The following is an 18,974-nucleotide window of genomic DNA, read 5'->3' as shown; positions in this document are numbered from 1 at the left end:
AACTCTAAAGAAATTTGCATGTATATTATATGTATATCAAAAACATATAGCACATATATATTAAAAAAATTAGTCACCACCCATACATACCACACACATACAATATAATAAAAACAAAATAAGGAATGTCCAGCGACAAGCACTGTATAATTCTTCCTAATACAAATCCAAGGAGCGGTACTAGTTAATTCTTTTAGATACTAAAGGAATCTCCCTAAAGAAAAACAAAAAATTTTTAAATTCACCACAAACTAATTCTTCAATACCATTTAGATCTTCAATTGACTGAACATATGAATGTGTAAATTCCATTTAAAGGAACAATCAAATCTTCAAAACACAGATGCCTCTCAGATGGACAAATCAGATCTTCAATCTACTCCAAAAAAAACTTTGTATGGGAGATTGTTCCTAAATATATATGCGGAAGATAAATTCTATATTGAAACAAAAAATCTTGACCAGGAGCTCAAGTTTTGCCTCCAAGAGGCTGCTTCAGGGGAACTGAAATACAAAGAAGTAAAATTAACTGAATAAAGTTTTGTTTTGTTTTTTTTACAATAATTCTTTGTATTACAATATTTTGTCACCAAACAAGGTTTGTACTCACCAGCTACCAGAAATCTTATACAGGACAAAAAGCGAGGAAAATGTCTAAACTGAATCAAACACAGCATTTTAAATGCCATTTTACACCATTTCTCTCAATTAGCATGAAACTTATTTGTAAATCTTGGCTGTGCTGAAGCTACCTATAAAAGACACAAAAAGACAGAAAACTCTTTTCACAATTTAAACAAATATATTTTACCAAACCACCCCAAAAACCCATGTGACAGCCATCCTTTTTAAAAAAATTAATTCATCTTATCACTTAGAGTAATACGTTCATATAGCAAAGAAGCAATTTAAAGGGCTAGAAACGCTACGGAGGTAAAAAAAAAAAAATCCTCAGAAAGATAGCCCATAAAATTGGCAATAACTAGATTTATTATTAACCCACAAATTACCCCAATATAGACTGGGTAAGGGCAACATCAGGACATGCTAGAGAGAGAGTTCCTGGATGGAATAAATGAGGTTTATGGAGCAATTGGTTCAGGAACAGACGAGAGAGGGAACAAGTTTAGATCTAATTCTCAATGGAGCGCAGGATTTGGTGAGACAGGTAACAGTAGTGGGGGCCACTTGGCAACAGTGATCATATGATCCAATTTGAATTATTGACTGGAAGGGGGACAGTAAGTAAATCCATAGCTGAGGCACTAAACTTTCAAAAGTGAAACTTTGATAAAATGAGAAAGTAAACAAAAAATAATAAAAATTGAAAGTTGCAGCTACAAAGGTAAAAAGTGTGGAGCAGGCATGGGCATTGTTTAAAAAAAATTAAAAAAAAAAAAACCAACCCTAGAACCACAGTCCATATGTATTTCCTCACATTATGAAAGGTGGAAGGAAGGTCAAATGTTTGTCAGCATGGCTAAAAAGAGAGGTGAAAGAGGCTATTTTAGCCAAATGATCATTCAAAAACTGGAAGAAGAATCCATCAGAAGAAAATAGGATTAAGCATAAGCATTGGCAGGTTAAATTTAAGACATTGATAAGACAGGCTAAGAGAGAATTTGAAAAGAAATTGGCCATAGAGGCAAAAACTCACAATAAAAACTTTTAAAAATATATCCAAAGCAGAAAGCTTGTGAGGGAGTCGGTTGGATGTTAGATGTTTGAGAAGATAAGGCCATCGCAGAAAGATTAAATGATTTCTTTGCTTCGGTGTTTACTGAAGAGGATTTTGGGGAGATACTCGTTCCGGAGACTGATTTCAAGGGTGACGATTCAGATGAACTGAACCAAATCGCAGTGAACCTGGAAGATGTAGTAGGCTAGATTGCCAAACTAAAGAGTAGTAAATCACCTGGACTGGATGGCATATACCCCAGAGTTCTAAAAGAACTAAAACATGAAATTTCAGACCTATTTCAATTAATTTGTAACCTATAATTAAAATCATCCATTGTACCTGAAGATTGGAAGATGGCTAGTGTAAACCCAATATTTAAAAAGGGCTCCAGGGGTGATCTGGGAAACTATAGACCAGTGAGCCTGACTTCAGTGCCAGGAAAACTTCTGGACACTGTTATAAAGAATAAAATCTTGCCCCTGGCGGGCGCCGGAGGTGCTGAGATACATACCCAAGAGGTGAGGATATCTCAGCAGGGTGGCCCAGAAGACGCCCCAAAGGCTGGTGATCCCGGAGGAGCCCTGCAAACCCGCGTAGCTGAGATGCCAGGAAGTGAGGGGGAAATGGCGGCATCTACCTCCAGGACAAACGGGGGAGCTAGGCGAAGGAGCAGGAAGCGGGGTAAGAAAATCTCTCACCCAGCAATTTGTTAAGCCGGCGAAAATAACCCTTGATAATATCTGGGACCTCATGAATGGGATGCTGGTTAAACTAGACAACCAAGCTCTACAACTTGAAGATATTTCGACCAAATTTGGTTTGCTGGAAAGAGATGCACGGCAGAAATTTATTGAACAAGGTAACTCTATTAAACAAATAACTGACGATATTAAAAGCCTTCAGAATACAAATGCCTCAATAATATCAGAAAGGATGTCTACATTAAGAAGGCTAGAATCCATTGAGAATCATGTGAGACATTTAAATTTGAGATTTCTGAATTTTCCGATTATAATGGGGGAAATCCTTTTACTATCATTTAAGAAATATATCTCGGAAGTCTTGAAGATTCCCCAACAGGAGATACCACCGGTTAAAAAAATATTTTTCTCCCGAAAAGAACAAGCACTCCTTTAACGGTTCCACAACAAGGGTCAGATTTTCAAAATCTGACCGATTACCTTGAAAACTCAAACACAGAAATAATAGACCGTGCTGTTCTTTTTGTTTCTTTCTATGAAGAAAGTGATGTCTCCAAGATAATGAGAAATTACTTTAAAAATATTTCAGCATTATTCTGCGGTGGACTCATTCGTGTATACCCGGATTTGGCAAAATCTACTCAGCAGCGTAGAAAAGATTTTCTGCAGATGAGACCTGAGACTATAGCACTGGGGGCCAGTTTCAAACTGAGGTACCCCTGCAAGTGCATCATCAAACTGGCCAGGAATATATATATTTTCTTCGTACCAGATCAACTGAGGGCTTTCTTGTCTGGCAGGAGACCACCCGATGAGAATGTTGGGACAATAGAAAATTAGGTGCGAAGTAGGGCATAAATTGTGACAGATGTCGTGTGTACTCCTTGCATATTTCCTTTCTCTCCAATATTTCCTAAGTATTAAGAGTGTTGATAACAATTATATCTATCGTAAAAAAAAAGAAAAGGGTATAATATCAGGAGTATCCTGGAAATTTACTTTTTATTTCCTAAATGTCTCTGTAATTTCTGATACAAATTTTTTGTTTGTATATTGTTTAAAAGATGATAAATAAAGAATTAAAAAAAATAAAGAATAAAATCACAAAACATTTAGATAGACATGGTTTAATGGGACAAAGCCAGCATGGATTTAACCAAGGGAAGTCTTTCCTCACAAATCTCCTACATTTTTTGAAGGGGTGAATAAACATTTGGGCAAAGGTGAACCAATAGATGTGGTCTATTTGGGTTTTCATAAGGTATTCGACAAAGTCCTGCATGAGAGGCTTCTAAGAAAACTAAAACAAATCATGGGATCGGAGGGTGATGTCTTTTTGTGGATTGCAAGCTGGTTAAAAGACAGGAATCAGAGAGTAGGATTAAGTGGTCTGTTTTCACAGTGGAAAAAGGTAAACAGTAGAGTGCCACATCACAAAAAAGATATAGTTGCACTGGAGAAAGTCCATGGAAAGGAGGCCAAAAGTGGCATGGAATGGCTACCTTACGAGGTAATGCTAAGGAAGGTTAGGGCTGTTTAGTTTGGAGAAGAGATGACTGAGTGGGGATATGATAGATGTCTACAGAATCATGGAAAGGGTAATGTAAATCAGTTATTTATTCTCTCAGATAATAGGACTAGGGGCACTCCGTGAAGTTATCAAGTAGCTCCTTTAAAACTAAAGAAAATTCTTTTCCACTCAGCATATAGTTAAGCTCTGGAATTCATTTCCGGAGGATGTGGTATAGCAATTAATGTAACTGGGATTACTAAAAGGTTTTGATAAGTTCCTAGAGGAAAAATCCATAAATTACTGTTAATTAATAAGCAATAGATTCTTGAGATTGATTTAATGTTTGGGTACTTGCCAGGTACTTGGGACTTGGGTTGGCCACTGCTGTAGAAATAGGATACTGGGCTTGGTAGACCCTTGGTCTGACCCAGTATGGCAATTATGTTTCCAACATGGGTATCTTCCAAGTATCCTCTTGTAGATTCATTCAGTTTTTCTGCTATTTCCTTGTCCTCCCTGAGAACCCATCTAGAGCTGTCATCTAGTGGACCAGCTGACGTCCTCACAGGCTTTTTGCTTTGTATGTACTTGAAATAGTTCTTATTAGTTTTTGCATCTCTAGCAAGCTTCTTTTCAAATTCTCTATTGGCCTATCTTATTACTGTTTTATATCCAGAGCCCCAGGTTTCCTGTGTCAAATTTTTCAAGATTTTGTGACAAAAGTTAGAAAATTCTATAGCAGACTTTACAAAATTCTATGCCAGTTGTGTGGAAAATTTGTTTTTAAACAATATTAAAACTAAATACAAAAATAAAATGTACCAACTACAAAAATAAAGTTTATCTAGTTAAGGCATATGTTACAAACGTTTAAAATGTGAAATGCCGATTTTATTTTAATTGAAATATTGCACATTCTTTTTATTTTCTTGAGAATATCCTTGTCTTTCTGAGAATGAGTTCATATATGCTAAAAAAAAAAATACCCTCAGCATCAGTAGTTTATCATACTGTTTATTACACAAAAAATATGTACACATATATTGGGCACATGGAGTTGAGTTAGCACAAGTTTGAAACTTGTCAGCATTAGTGCCAGTCATCGAGGCTTGTATGTCTTGAATTTAATTCAAACTCTGCTAGCTGTGGGACATCTGCAGTTGCAGAATTACAAAAATACATGTAAGTCTTTATAAATGGGGTATCGACTAAATGTGGAGGTGCAAGAGCCTTTGTATAAAGATGACATTTTTCTAGAGTCTCTCCAGGAATTAGATCAAGAAGATCTTGGTTTTAAGAGATCTTTGAGAGCTTAAACATTCTGCATTTTTTCTCTATCCACTTCAGTTTCACCCCCCCCCCCCCCCCTCCCCACTCCCATTCCCTTCATGACATGAGGAGTTGGGTGGGAAACAGGAAAGGAAACAAAATGCTGTTGCTTTCGGCTACCCAGTCTGCTCCAGCTTCAGCCTCACTCCCTTCTTCCTGTTCCCTGCAGGCTGTTTGTGAAGGGAGGGGCTGGAGCAGGAGCAGAGAGATAGCTGAGACTGAAGGCAGGCACACTAGTTTTCTTCAGGTGATTAAATTAAGAGGTTGAGAAGCTTCAGGAATGTTGGTTTTGTGGCAGGTTGTAAATTATATTACAATTGGCTAATTAGGCATTTTCTCTAACAATTGCACAATCACAGGAGCCTAGGGACCATGTTTATATATAACGTGCCAGTATTTATGCTGTTTATTTTGTTTATTTGATTCTGCTTTGTTTTTTGAAAGATGCCCTTTTGACTTTAAGGCCTTTCTCACATAACCATTAAATCATGCTGGTAATTGTTTGGTTTTCCTTCATGGTTTTTAATTAATGGGATACATTTTATCTGGGTTTTCAAGATAATTTAAATTGTAATTAATTGATTTATTTATTTATAAACTTTTTTATACCGACATTAGTGGGTACATCATATCAGATGACAGTAAAACTGATGGTAGAAAATACATGGAACAGGTGGGGGGGGCATGGACTACAGTAAACAATTTTAATCTTTGAACCGCTCCTTTTAGTGCTTTTCTAATTTAATTTCCTCATCCTATCACCTTTTTTTTAATTAATATCCTCCCTCCAGTGCTTATGTCATAAGAACATAAGATATGCCATACTGGGTCAGACCAAAGGTCCATCAAACCCAGGATCAGTTTGCAACAGTTTGCAATTCAGGTGACCTTACAGGATCCCAAAAAAGTGATAGATTTCATGCTACTTATCTCAGGGCTAAACAGTGGATTTCCCTAAGTCCACCTTAATGGTTTTTGGACTTTTCTTCCAGGAGCTTGTCCAAACCTTTTTTAAACCCAGTTACATTAACTGCTTTTACCACATGCTCCAGCCACAAATTCGAGTTTAATTATGCGTTAAGTAAAAATAAATTTCTCCTATTTGTCTTAAATATATTAACTAGTAACTTCATTATGTGTCTTCTAGTCTTTGTACTTTTTGAAAGAGTGAACAGATTTTTCTTTACTCATTTCACTCCACTCATTATTTTATAGGCTTCTATCATACCTCCCCTCAGCCATCTCTTCTCCAAGCTGAAGAGCCCTAATCTCTTTAGCCTTTCCTCATAGGGGAATCGGTTCATCCCCTTCTGGTTGCCCTTTTCTGTACCATTTCTAATTTTGCTTTTTCTTTTTTCAGATGTGGCAACCAGAATTTCACACAGTACTCAAGGTGTGGTCTCACGATGTAATGATACAGAAGCATTATAATATTGTCTTTTTATTCTGTATTCATTTCCTAATAATTCTATTTGCTTTCTTGGCCACCATCGCTGTTGCATCCGTCTGTCCTAGAAGGCTTCGCCCTGATTGCCTCACCCTGCTTACCTTGGGAAAATGGCTACCGCCACATCTGCAAGTCGCCCTTTCCGGTGTCCCCGGAATGGCTATTGTGCTGTCTCCCACCATGCTCCTCCCAAGGACCTACTTAGGTGCGCGCTACCCTCATCTTTATTCCAACTATGGCAGAAACCTCGGGGGCGTCCCCCTCAAGTGAAGTCACGCCATCCGGGTATTTAGCCTACCCTTACGTGCTAGCTAATCGAGTTAGCAATGACTGGAAAGGACTTGGATTCGTCCAGTCTAAGCTACTCTGCCGCTTCTGTGCTGCTGCTGGAAGCTCTCTATTCCCTTTGGGGTATTGACTAACCTGGGTACCCGCTCGTTGGGGACCCTCTGCTTTATTTCAGGTGCCTTACAGGCATCAGGAAACAACAAAGAAGTGGATGCCACAAAGAAGTCTTTTTCAATTCTTTAATGGTGGAGACGTTTAAAACTTTGGGCAATTTTAACAAGTTTTACACGTCTCCATCTCCGTCCAATTCATATAGCCCTTACAATTCCCATCACTCCCTCAGAAATCCCGTTTTTATCCCATTCTTTCTTGAATTCAGATACCATAGTTGTTTCCACCACCTCCATTGGAAGGTCTTTCGTGCATCCACTATTTTCTATAAAGAAACATTTTCTAAGATTACTCCTCAGTCTACCCCCTTTCATCCTCATCCCATGACCCCTTGATCTAGAAACTAGAGTCCTTTCTGTTGAAAGAGGTTAAGTTCCTGTACATGGAAACCTTGTGAAATATTGAAGTGTCTCTATCTTATCTCAAATTTCCTCTAGGGTATGCATGTTTAGATCTGTAGGTCAATTACCGTATACTTTAGAACAAAGACCATTGATCATTTTAGTACATAAGAACATAAGGTATGCAATACTGGGTCAGACCAAGGGCCCATCAAGCCCAGCATCCTGTGTCCAACAGTGACCAATCCAAGTCGCAAGTACCTGGCAAGAACCCAAACATTAAGTAGATTAAGCAGTTTATGGATATTTCCTCTAGGAACTTATCCAAACCTTTTTTGGTTTTACCCTTTTCCCAGAATGACTTGAGTGGCAGTGGGAAGATGCAGGAACCTGAATCTTAATACAGAAAAGTTCTGGATCATGTTCTCAAGCATCATTCTTCCCCTTCAAAATCAAGGAGACTGACTGATTTTTTTGTACCTCGGAGATATCTCCTAGTCATAGCAAATATCTCAGATTTATTGTAGGTACAGAGTATTTGAAAGTATTGTCTTGCTTTTTGACCTGGTGTTAGTGTCACAAGTCTTGGCAAAGAACTTGGCAAATATATGTATACATATTGGGAGTTCATGTGTTTCTATACTTGGATAATTGGCTAATCCAGGACCCTGTTCAGGCAGTGGCAAGTGTTGAAATTACCAAGTTCATGATAAGTTTTTCAAGTTCTGTTTCTGTCCCTCATTTCACGTCATTGGAACTATACCATGTATGGCTCATGCCAAAGCTTATCATACTATTCAAAAGTCCAGATTATCTTGGCTTCTGCAGAAAAGATATCTAGAATCAGATTTGTTTATGTTAAGAATTTAGTCCTTACGGCCTCAACTGTGTATGTTGCTACCATTGCAACATGATCATGGGACTAGCCTAGTTTATTTAGAAGATGTTTGAAAATCATACTACACTAGCTAAGTCACTTAGGGTGTTCCATCCTCCAGTCAGTCTTCTAAAGAAGCACTTAATATGGTCTGTTCCTGGTTGCTGCTACTATGTGAATAGCTAGAAGCTTCCTCAGAATTTAGCTGTGGCATACTAGAACTGTCCAGTGTGAAATTGAGTTTAGAAGGTCAACTGTTGGCATAGTAGATCAAAACTTTAAAGATGGATAATAAGGTGGGCAAGAAGGTAATAATTCGATTTATGGAGTTTCGTGCAAGTAAAATGTCTATGCAAAAATAATCAAGCATTTCGTTAAAGCTACCTTTCTTATGATAATCACTGTGCATAGAAATATAGTCATATAATGTCTGTAGCTAGAAGCTCCCTCAAAACTTAGCTGTGGTATACTGGTATTGTCCAGTATGAAGATCAGTTTAGAAGGTCAACTGTTGGCATGGTAGGTCAAAACTTTAAAGATGGATAATAAGGTGGGCAAAATGGTGACAATTAGATTTATGGAGTTTTGTGCTGATAAAATGTCAGTGCAAAAAGTAATCAAGCATTTTATTAAAGCTGCCTTTCTAATGATAATCACTGTACTGTAATGTGAAGCATTCTATATGATAACATGTTCATTACATTTTCTTTGATGCTAACCTTACAAAACCTATCTTAAACTTTATTCATTTGTTTGCTTTTTTTTAGAATCTAAATGTGGATGCAAGTACTAACACTATCCCTTCAGGAATACCACGGGAGCCATTGTTGCCAGTTCCTTCTGCATTGCCAAGGACCTTTGAAAGCCCTCCTTCCCCATCCCGATCTCCAGAGTAAGAAGAAAATGTTTTTCCTAAAAATCTTTTGCTAGATCAAGGGGTCTTAGCCTCTAATGACTAAATGTTTAATTGTTATTCGCATCCATGCCTTCTAGTCACTCATTTGATGTGATCTTCAGGACCCTGTTCACTTACAGGGTAGTGCCAAAGAAAAACAAATGATTGCAACTCCTGTCTACTGCTCCTCCTACAGGTTTTGTGATTTCTTTGAATACTGAGAGGTTGGAAGCTGGCAGACAAAATGTCAGTCCTCAGCAATGGTTGGCTGTAAGGGAATGAAGAGATTATAGCAGCGTTGAAGATCTGACTTAAGGGTGGTATGACTTTATCAAGTGGCCAGAAAATAAAGAATAGAGGAAGAAAAGTTTTAAAAAATGGAAATCGCAAAGGGAGAAAATCAAGGAAGGATGATAGAAGAGGATTAGGAACAGAAGCTGGTGGGAAAATAGGAAGGATTTTTTGGATGGAAGCGTGCATGTAAATAGCACTGGAGAGAAGCAGAGAATGTCCAGAATGGGGATATGGAAGAGGAGATACCATTGAAAGGGGAAAGTAGAAGAAGGAGGATAAAAGGTGTTAAAATGAGAAATCAGAACTGAAAGAACAAAGATATCAGAGGGGAAATAGGACTGGGTGAGAAGGGTAGAAAACTGAGAAAAAAGATCATCAGATAGTAAGTCTTGGGCACAGAAAGTATATACTTTTGTTTATTTCATAGTTGGAAACTTTACTAAGTAGCAGATGCTCTCAAAAAAATCTTATTTTCCGTGTTTTAATAAGATTGAGCTAGATAGCTAATTGTTTTACCATTATTTCGTTTGTGGTGGATGGGGACAATAGGATTTCAAAATTAAAGGGAAGATTGCTTACTATTATCCCCTCTTCCTGTCTTTTATATGTTCCAAATGCAGGAACACTAATATGATGTCAAGGTCTAGGCTACATTACTTGACACCAATTTAAATTATATTTTTATGCATGTTTGAATCAGCTTTCTTGCACTTTGTTACCCCAAATCTCTCGTGAAGTGGGGCACATGCATGTGGGTGGTTTACTACATTCTATGATGGTTCCTTTTGAAAGGAGGTAGTAAGTAACAAAACATTATACAAGAAAGGTATGTGTACATTCTTGTATACACTGCTTGTTTTAGTTTCAGAAAATATTTGTAATATTTTCTGAATAATATAGGATGCTTTAGTGTTTAAATAGGGGAAACAGAGTGGGTACTTGGCTTTTGCAAACTGGTACCCACCACCGCTTTTTTCTTATTAAAAAATTAATTTGGCCATAAATTACATTTTTTAAATTAAATACTGAAATGTATGAGACAACTTTCTGACATATGCTATTTTTCTGAAGAGACAGATTCATACAGGGGGGTCATTATGACCTGTGCTTAGTGCCAAAAATCCAAATTCTTCCAGATCTTTATGGAAGAGGCAAAAACCTTTCCCTACTCATGCTTAGTGATTCATTTGCTGCAACAGCTCCGTGATCTTCCTTAGTTTTTGTCTGCCAAGATATTAGATATGTTTTCATCCATTAATCCAAGAAGCCCACTTCTCAGTGGATAACAATTATGAGAACATACAAAATGTGTGTATAACATTAACACCACAAGACAATATCAAAAATTATGTACATAAGAAATTGCAATGATGGGTCAGATCAAGGGTCCATCAAGCCCAGCATCCCGTTTCCAACAGAGACCAAACCAGGCCACAAGAACCTGGCAATTACCCAAACACTAAGAAGATCCCATGCTACTGATGCAATTAATAGCAGTGGCTATTCCCTAAGTAAACTTGATTAATAGCAGTTAATGGACTTCTCCTCTAAGAATTTATCCAAACCTTTTTTGAACCCAGCTACACTAACTGCACTAACCACATCCTCTGGCAACAAATTCCAGAGCTTTATTGTGTGTTGAGTGGAAAATAATTTTCTCCAATTAGTCTTAAATGTGCTACTTGCTAACTTAATGGAATGCCGCCTAGAGCTTCTATTATTCAGAAGTGTAAATAACCGATTCACATCTACTCGTTCAAGACCTCTCATGATCTTAAAGACCTCGATCATATCCTCCCTCAGCTATATCTTCTCCAAACTGAACAGCCCTATCCTCTTCAGCCTTTCCTCATAGGGGAGCTGTTCCATCCCCTTTTTCATTTTGGTTGCCCTTCTCTATACCTTCTCCATCGCAACTATATCTTTTTTGAGATGCGGCGACCAGAATTGTACACTGTATTCAAGGTGCGGTCTCACCATGGAGCGATATAGAGGCAATATGACATTTTCCGTTTTATTTACCATTCCCTTCCTAATAATTCCTAACATTGTTTGCTTTTTTGACTGCTGCAGCACACTGAGCTGATGATTTTAAAGTATTATCCACTATGATGCTTAGATCTTTTTCCTGGGTGGTAGCTCCTAATATGGAACCTAACATCGTGTAACTACAGCAAGGGTTATTTTTCCCTATATGCAGCACCTTGTACTTGTCCACATTAAATTTCATCTACCATTTGGATGTCCAATCTTCCAGTGTTGCAAGGTCCTCCTGTAATGTATCACAATCCGCTTGTGATTTCACAACTCTGAATAATTTTGTATCATCTGCAAATTTGATAACCTCACTCATTGTATTCCTTTCCAGATCATTTATATATATATTGAAAAGCACCGGTCCAAGTACAGATCCCTGAGGCATTCCACTGTTTACACTTTTCTACTGAGAAAATTGACCATTTAATCCTACTCTGTGTCCTGTCTTTTAACCAGTTTATAATCCACGAAAGGACATCGCCTCCTATCCCATTACTTTTTAGTTTTCTTAGAAGCCTCTCATGCGGGACTTTGTCAAATGCCTTCTGAAAATCCAAATACACTACCTCTACCGGGTCACCTTTATCCACATGTTTATTAACCCCTTCAAAAAAATGAAGCAGATTTGTTAGGCAAGACTTCCCTTGGGTAAATCCATGTTGACTGTGTTCCATTAAACCATGTCTTTTTATATGCTTTATGATTTTGATCTTGAGAATAGTTTCCACTATTTTTCCTGACACTGAAGTCAGGCTCTCACTGGTCTATAGTTATCCGGATCGCCCCTGGAGCCTTTTTTAAATATTAGGGTTACATTGGCCACCCTCCAGTCTTCAGGTACAATGGATGATTTTAATGATAGGTTACAAATTTTAACTAATAGATCAGAAATTTCATTTTTTAGTTCCTTCAGTACCCTAGGATGCATACCATCTGGTCCAGGTGATTTGCTACTCTTTAATTTGTCAATCTGGCCTACTACATCTTCCAGGTTCACAGAGATTTCGTTCAGTTTATCTGACTCATCACCCCTGAAAACCATCTCCGGAACTGTTATCTCCCCAACATCCTCATTAGTAAACACAGAAGCAAAGAATTCATTTAGTCTTTCTGCAATGGCCTTATCTCCCTAAGAGCCCCTTTAACCCCCTTGGTCATCTAATGCTCCAACCGACTCCCTCACTGGTTTCTTGCTTTGGATATATTTTAAAAGTTTTTATTATGAGTTGTTGCCTCTGTGGCCAGCTTCATTTCAAATTCTCTCTTCGCCTGTCTTATCAATGTTTTACACTTAACTTTACAATGCTTACGTTTTATCCTATTTTCTTCAGATGGATCCTTCTTCCAATTTTTGAAGGATGTTTTTTTTGGCTAAAATAGCCTCTTTCAGCTCACCTTTTAACCATGACTGTAATAGTTTTGCCTTCCTTCCACCTTTCTTATTGTGTGGAATACATATGGACTGTGCTTCTAGGATTGTATTTTTAAACAATGTCCATGACTGTTGAACACTTTTAACCTTTGCAGCTGCACGTTTCATTTTTTTTCTAACTATTTTCCTCATTTTATCAAAGTTTCCCTTTTGAAAATTTAGTGTTAAAGCTGCAGATTTACTTATTGTCCCCCTTCCAGTTATTAGTTTAAATTTGATTTTGTTATGCTCACTGTTGTACATGAAGAGCCTTATTTCTAAAGTCTATCTTTATCCCATTGTTAATAACAAATGCTTTGACTTTCTTTCGGAAGAACGGATAATCTTTTTTTTCCAAACAGAGCTCTACAGGGGAACATTCTTAAGGCTTGGTCCTAGCAAAGGACAAGTCTGTATTTTGTGTCTCCATTAACTGTGAGCATATAAGAGAGGGACAAGCAAGGATGCCTTTTTTTGCTAAGTGGAAAAAATGGAAAGGAATATAGTCTTGTAAGTCAACTACATTTATAGAGGACTGTTGTCTTTGGATGGTCTTGAAAATGAGTGCAATGATTTTAATACAATATGGACATAAGCACCCTAATTGCCTTAGCTTTTTGGGCACTTTATAAAATAGAGGGGATGTTTTCCCCTTGGTATATTCTGTTGAGCTAGCCAAAATATTTTTTTTCTTCAGCATAGTTACACTAGCAGATTGCCTGGCCAAATTTTTCTTTACTTCAAATAAGTTCCTATCAAAATGAAAAGCTATCGTTTGATTTTGCCTGATATGTGTTTCTCATAATATAGGAAAAATAAGCCAGCAGCTTCAAGTACTGTCTCAGGTGTGAATAGAAAATATCCATAACAAACCATCATGAAAGTTTGCTACAAATATTTGGGACAAGGACACAATGACTCCAACTATCACATCGGCTCCAAGAATGTCCTCCAGAATAGTTTACACATGAAAGACGTTTTTAGCCTTGCCAGTGAACTAAAGTCCAATGTGTCAGTTGGCTTTCAAGGCTTAATTCAAGGATCATGAAGCAGCAACAATCATTGGTAATCAAGCCACAACTTGAGACCCATCAGTTTTTTGGATCTTCAGTCCAAGCATATAGGCATAGGAGTCTAGAAGGATCCCTCACCTCCTGCTTGAGCCGAGGCTAGTGCAATAAACTCTTGAGCAAGAGGTAGAAGAGAATCTTCCCTGAGTCTCAAGCAGAAGCCTCACAGCATCAATGTGATTCTTCAGTTAACAGCCCCTAGAGCCAGGAGGTATAAGAGGTTCTGCACTGACCCAAGCTTACTCATCTAGAATTGAGCTCTGCTGCCCAGGCACAGATGAAATGCAAGCCTCTAGAGGTCCAAATAACAGTGAACGACATTAGTTTTCTTTAGAGCCGAGTCCAGGGCTGATGTGTGCCGTTTTTGAGATGAAGTTGAATAGGATTATTGCTGTGTTGGTCCAAACATGGAGCACTTTAACTTGGCACCTTCCCTTTGATATCAAGTATGTTGATACTACTCCAGCACCATGAGCATGAATTAAGCAATTTCAGAGTAAGATGTAAAATTTAATGTGATAGTGGCTCTTGTGGAACCAAATGATTGTCTGTCTAGCATTGTGACTTGGCTGAAGTCTTACAAATGAATCTTAATGTAACACAGAGGTTTTACAATTCTGAAGGCAAGAACTGAACAGAATGTCACCCAGTTTAATACTGGATAATACTGATTTTTCTCTTAACGCTTGAGCCCCCATGCCCTCCGCGCTCGGCGGCCCTGCCTCTGGGGATCTCCTTTTCCTCACCTTTCAAGGCATAAAATACCTCCTTTCCCCCCTCTTATGGTATAAAATACACAGAAACTGTTATTGGTATCAAAAAAGGCCGCAGCATTATTTCTTTAACATACTAATAAACTTCCTGGTGTACCAGAGCCGAATGTGCTACCACTGTCCGCCCGCCATGCTCAGCCAGGCGTCCTTTTAGCCGTGGGCCCCCACAGAGTCCCCGCTCCCAGACGGGGGTCCCGCCATTGGAGCGTTCTGCGCCCCCACCTTTCCTGTGCCTCTCCAGGCGCTGACCGGCTACCACGCCATCCAGTGATGCCGCCGGCACCACTTACAATTATATTCAACCGGCCCAGGTAACCGCCAAGACACGAGGTAGGGGTACCCTTGCCTCGTGTTCCCCCACTTACTCCCTTAGCTGCGGCCTTTCCCGTTCCCCTATTTTGGCTATGCAGGCTTCTAATGAGTCTTGCAACGCGTTATTAAATATGTCATAGCCAATGTTGGATAAATGTATTCCATCCTCTCTGAACAATCCCGGACACATGTCTTCCGCCCAATGATGCCTTATATGGGGCACACCCCTCTTACTCGCCCCTGTTCCATAGTTTTGAGCCTTTTCACTTGGGTCTAGGTATAATTTCTGACCACACCAATGTGGTGTTCGGATATAATTTAACAATTGCATTTGTCACTTTTTATCTTTTCGATCAAGATCTTGCATGTTAGTGAAGTCAAATCATTGCCCCCCAGGTGTATGATCAACACATCTGGAGCCGCCCTGTCCTCCTTCAGGCGCTGTAACAAGGGCAATAACTGATTCCAACACATGCCGGGTTTTCCTGTCCATGTGACGACCCACCCTTGTGCTGCCAAACCCAGGTGTTGTCCATAGGGTCGTCCGATCGCCCGCTTTGCTGCCCATTGTATGTACGAGTGGCCAACAATCCACGTTAGTCGCTGCACCCGTTGTTGCCCTGTAAAATATAATTAATGAGACTGGTTAGTAGAAGTAGCGTCCACCTTGTCTAACCGCACGTAGGTGTTAATGGCGTTTGATCGCCATCTTCCAATTTTCTTTATGATGTCCTTGTCCAATCCTGCTTGTGCTGCACTTGTGGCCGCTCCTATTCTGAACGAGTGCGAGCTGAACTTCTTCGTGTCCCAGTTCAGTTTCCAAACTGCTGCTTTCAAGACAGCGGCGAATTGAAATCTCGTTAAAGGGGAGCCATCCTCATGAAGCAGTAGATGCTCTTTGCCTTCTGGACGTACTGTTAAATAATCTTGTACGTTTGGGATCGGGCAGGTGTTACATCCCGCTACTCGCTTGAGCCATAGTGTAGTGCCTTTTCCTTGTTTATCGGTCTTGGACCTGTGTATTTTTAGACTTAGTGTCTCTTTTGTGCATTCGACATTCCTTCGTAGCAATCCGGTATCCCCTTTGTCTGCCTTGTTGGAGGCCACCAATTCGCTTACCCTGAGAGCACCAAAGAAAGCCAGTGAGAAAGCAAGTCTGAATAACCTTGTCTCGAATGCCAATGAGCAAACTTTTGATAGCGATGTCCATAACATCCTCAACATGTGGTGTGTAATGGGATGTCGACCGTCCTTGGTGGGGCCGATTTTCTTCGCCCATCCCTTCGTCACCTTTTTATAATAAAATATTTTGTGGGATCGCCCCACCCCCATGCTTTAAAAAAGAATGCAACGCCGGCTAGGTGTCTGATGTCTGTGTTCCTGGAGACTCCATTTTGCTTTGCGGTGGCTATGAATTTGATCATGAGTTCTTCTGTGGCTGGCCCCCGTCTCCAACCATGTTTGCTAAAAAAAAGCTAGTCACCTCCTCGTAACTTCGATAATAGGACACCCATGTTGATGGTTCTACAGATCTGCGAAGTAGTTCCCATGCTGTTGCTGACCAATTCTCCATAATCGTGCCAGCATCACGGTCGCTGCTTCGTCTGCTGTTGGTACCTGCTTGCGAAACAAATGCCATTTAGCACGAGAGAGAGCGTCCGCCGCACCGTTTAAAACCCCTGGGACGTGTCGTGCTCTTAGTGTTATATTATGACGTAAAGCCTCCAAAACTACCTCCCTTAACAGATTAGCTACTGCCGCGCATTTTGCCGATTGTGAATTCAGAACGTGCACTACAGCAATGTTGTCGCACCAGAAGATTATGTGTTTGTTTTTTAGTCTGTCGCTCCACAATACTAAGGTTACCCATACGGGAAAGAGCTCTAGAAAGGTTATATTCTTCATCAATCCCTTCTCCTTCCATTCTTCCGGCCATGGTTCCGCACACCATGCCCCTTGACATAGTGCACCGAAACCCCACCCACCTGACACATCGGTTTGTATGTTCAAGTCCTTGGTAGATAATGGGGGACCTTGTATTACTGATTTGCCATTAAAGTTGACCAGAAAGGAGCTCCAAATCTTGAAGTCCTCCCGAATTTCTTTTGATACTCGTAGGTAGTGGTGAGGTTTCCGTATCCCCGCTTTGCTGCCGCCAATCTTCGCATGAATGCTCTTCCCATTGGAATCACTTGGCACGCGAAATTCAATGTTCCAAGGATGGCTTGAGCCACTTGTAGCGTTATTTTCTTTGCTGCTACTGTTTGTTGTATTATGTTACGTAGTTTTGTCACTTTTTCTTCCAGTAATTTTGCTATCATTTGCCTGGAATCCAACTCTATTCCCAGGAATGATATGGTTTTGGTTGGACCTTCTGTTTTGTTGGTGGCCAGAGGAACTCCAAATTCCTCCGCCACTCTTTGGAACGCTGTTAGCAATTCGCCACATGTGCTGAGGTCTTGTGGGCCCACAAATAGAAAATCGTCCAAGTAATGTATAATGTTGTTGGACGCTGTCTTTTTTGCTACAACCCAATGCAAAAATGAGATGAAAAACTCGAAGTATGCGCATGAGACCGAGCATCCCATGGGCATGCATTTGTCGAAGTAGTATTCGTTGTTGAAGGTGAACCCCAGAAGTGGAAAGCTGGTTGGGTGTACCGGGAGTAGTCTGAAGGCGGACTCTATATCGGTTTTTGCCATGAGAGCTCCTTGTCCGCATGTCCGGAGCAACGCCACTGCTGTATCGAAGGATGCGTATTGCACCGAGCATTCCTCCTGCGGGTGGTGATCATTCACAGATTGCCCCGGTGGAAATGATACATTTTGTATTAACCTGAATTTTCCTTCTTCTTTCTTCGGGATTACTGCCAGGGGTGAGATAAACATGCTCTGAAATGGTTGGTGTGTGAAAGGACCTGCTATCCGCCCGAGTGATAGTTCTGTTCCTATCTTCTCTAGGACTATGTTTCCGTACTTCGTTGCCGATGGAGCATTGATGGTCTTTGCTCCCTGTATCTTGCCCTGAAATGGGATTATGAACCCCTCCCTAAAACCTTGCAGTATCTTGCCTGCCTTCTCCCTGTTCGGGTATATCTGTAGCCATGGTTCCATTGCCTCAAGTTGTACCGGTGACGGTGCCTTTGCAAATTGCATCATCTCATGATGGTTTAGCCTTACTCCCTGCCGCCACCTTCTTTGGGCATTTTATCATTGGATGCAGGGCGGCGCAATTTGTGCAAACATGTTTGAATTTGCAGTGTTGGAACATGCAAATTGTTTTGTTGTATCTCCAGCACGTGTTATCATGAGCCACTGCCTGCCTTGTGGCATGTCTGGAGGGGGTTGTTCTTCGCGAGCTCCTTGCTCTCATTCCTTGGTCTGATGATTTGCAGGTCATGTGTTGTATCCATAGGCTGACATCCTGAGTTCCCCATGTCATGAACTTGTTCTCCTCCATTTTATCTCAGAACTTTTCATCATAATTCAGCCAGGACCAGCCCTCATGTTGCTGATATGCCCGCAGGATATTCACTGCATAAGCTAGCATGGGCCCGTATTGTGAATTATCCTTGTGCCCAACCACGCTGGTCATATACAAAAATGCCTTCATCCAGTTAACAATATTCTTGGGGATTCTCATCTCCTTTTCCCTCATTGTTGTTGAGTCTTTAGACTTCTTCCGGTCCTCAGATTTTTGCCGCCCGTGCAGGATACTAAAGATGTCTATATATTTCTTCTGTCGTATCTTCTTTCTCAACTGCCTGGGCACTTCCTCCCAAAGCTCGGATAATGTCGTGAGTGCTGGGGGTCCCCTCGACTCTTTTTCAGTTGT

General features: G+C 40.0%; 1 protein-coding gene across 5 annotated transcripts in view; it reads left to right on the top strand.

Annotated features, from left to right (window-relative positions):
* Positions 1 to 18,974, top strand: part of LARP4B (La ribonucleoprotein domain family member 4B) — a 521,092-nt gene that overhangs the window by 460,466 nt on the left and 41,652 nt on the right. For all 5 annotated transcript variants that reach the window (XM_029588536.1, XM_029588537.1, XM_029588533.1 and 2 more), the window contains one exon: positions 9,116 to 9,240. In XM_029588536.1, the coding sequence (XP_029444396.1) occupies positions 9,116 to 9,240 (125 nt within the window). The remainder of the gene's footprint in view (positions 1 to 9,115; positions 9,241 to 18,974) is intronic.

The sequence above is a fragment of the Rhinatrema bivittatum genome, chromosome 2 (assembly GCF_901001135.1).
Source record: "Rhinatrema bivittatum chromosome 2, aRhiBiv1.1, whole genome shotgun sequence".
NCBI classification, from domain to species: Eukaryota; Metazoa; Chordata; class Amphibia; order Gymnophiona; family Rhinatrematidae; genus Rhinatrema; species Rhinatrema bivittatum.
Note: the sequence above shows the minus strand (reverse complement) of the source record. Positions and strands in the feature narration are given on the sequence as shown.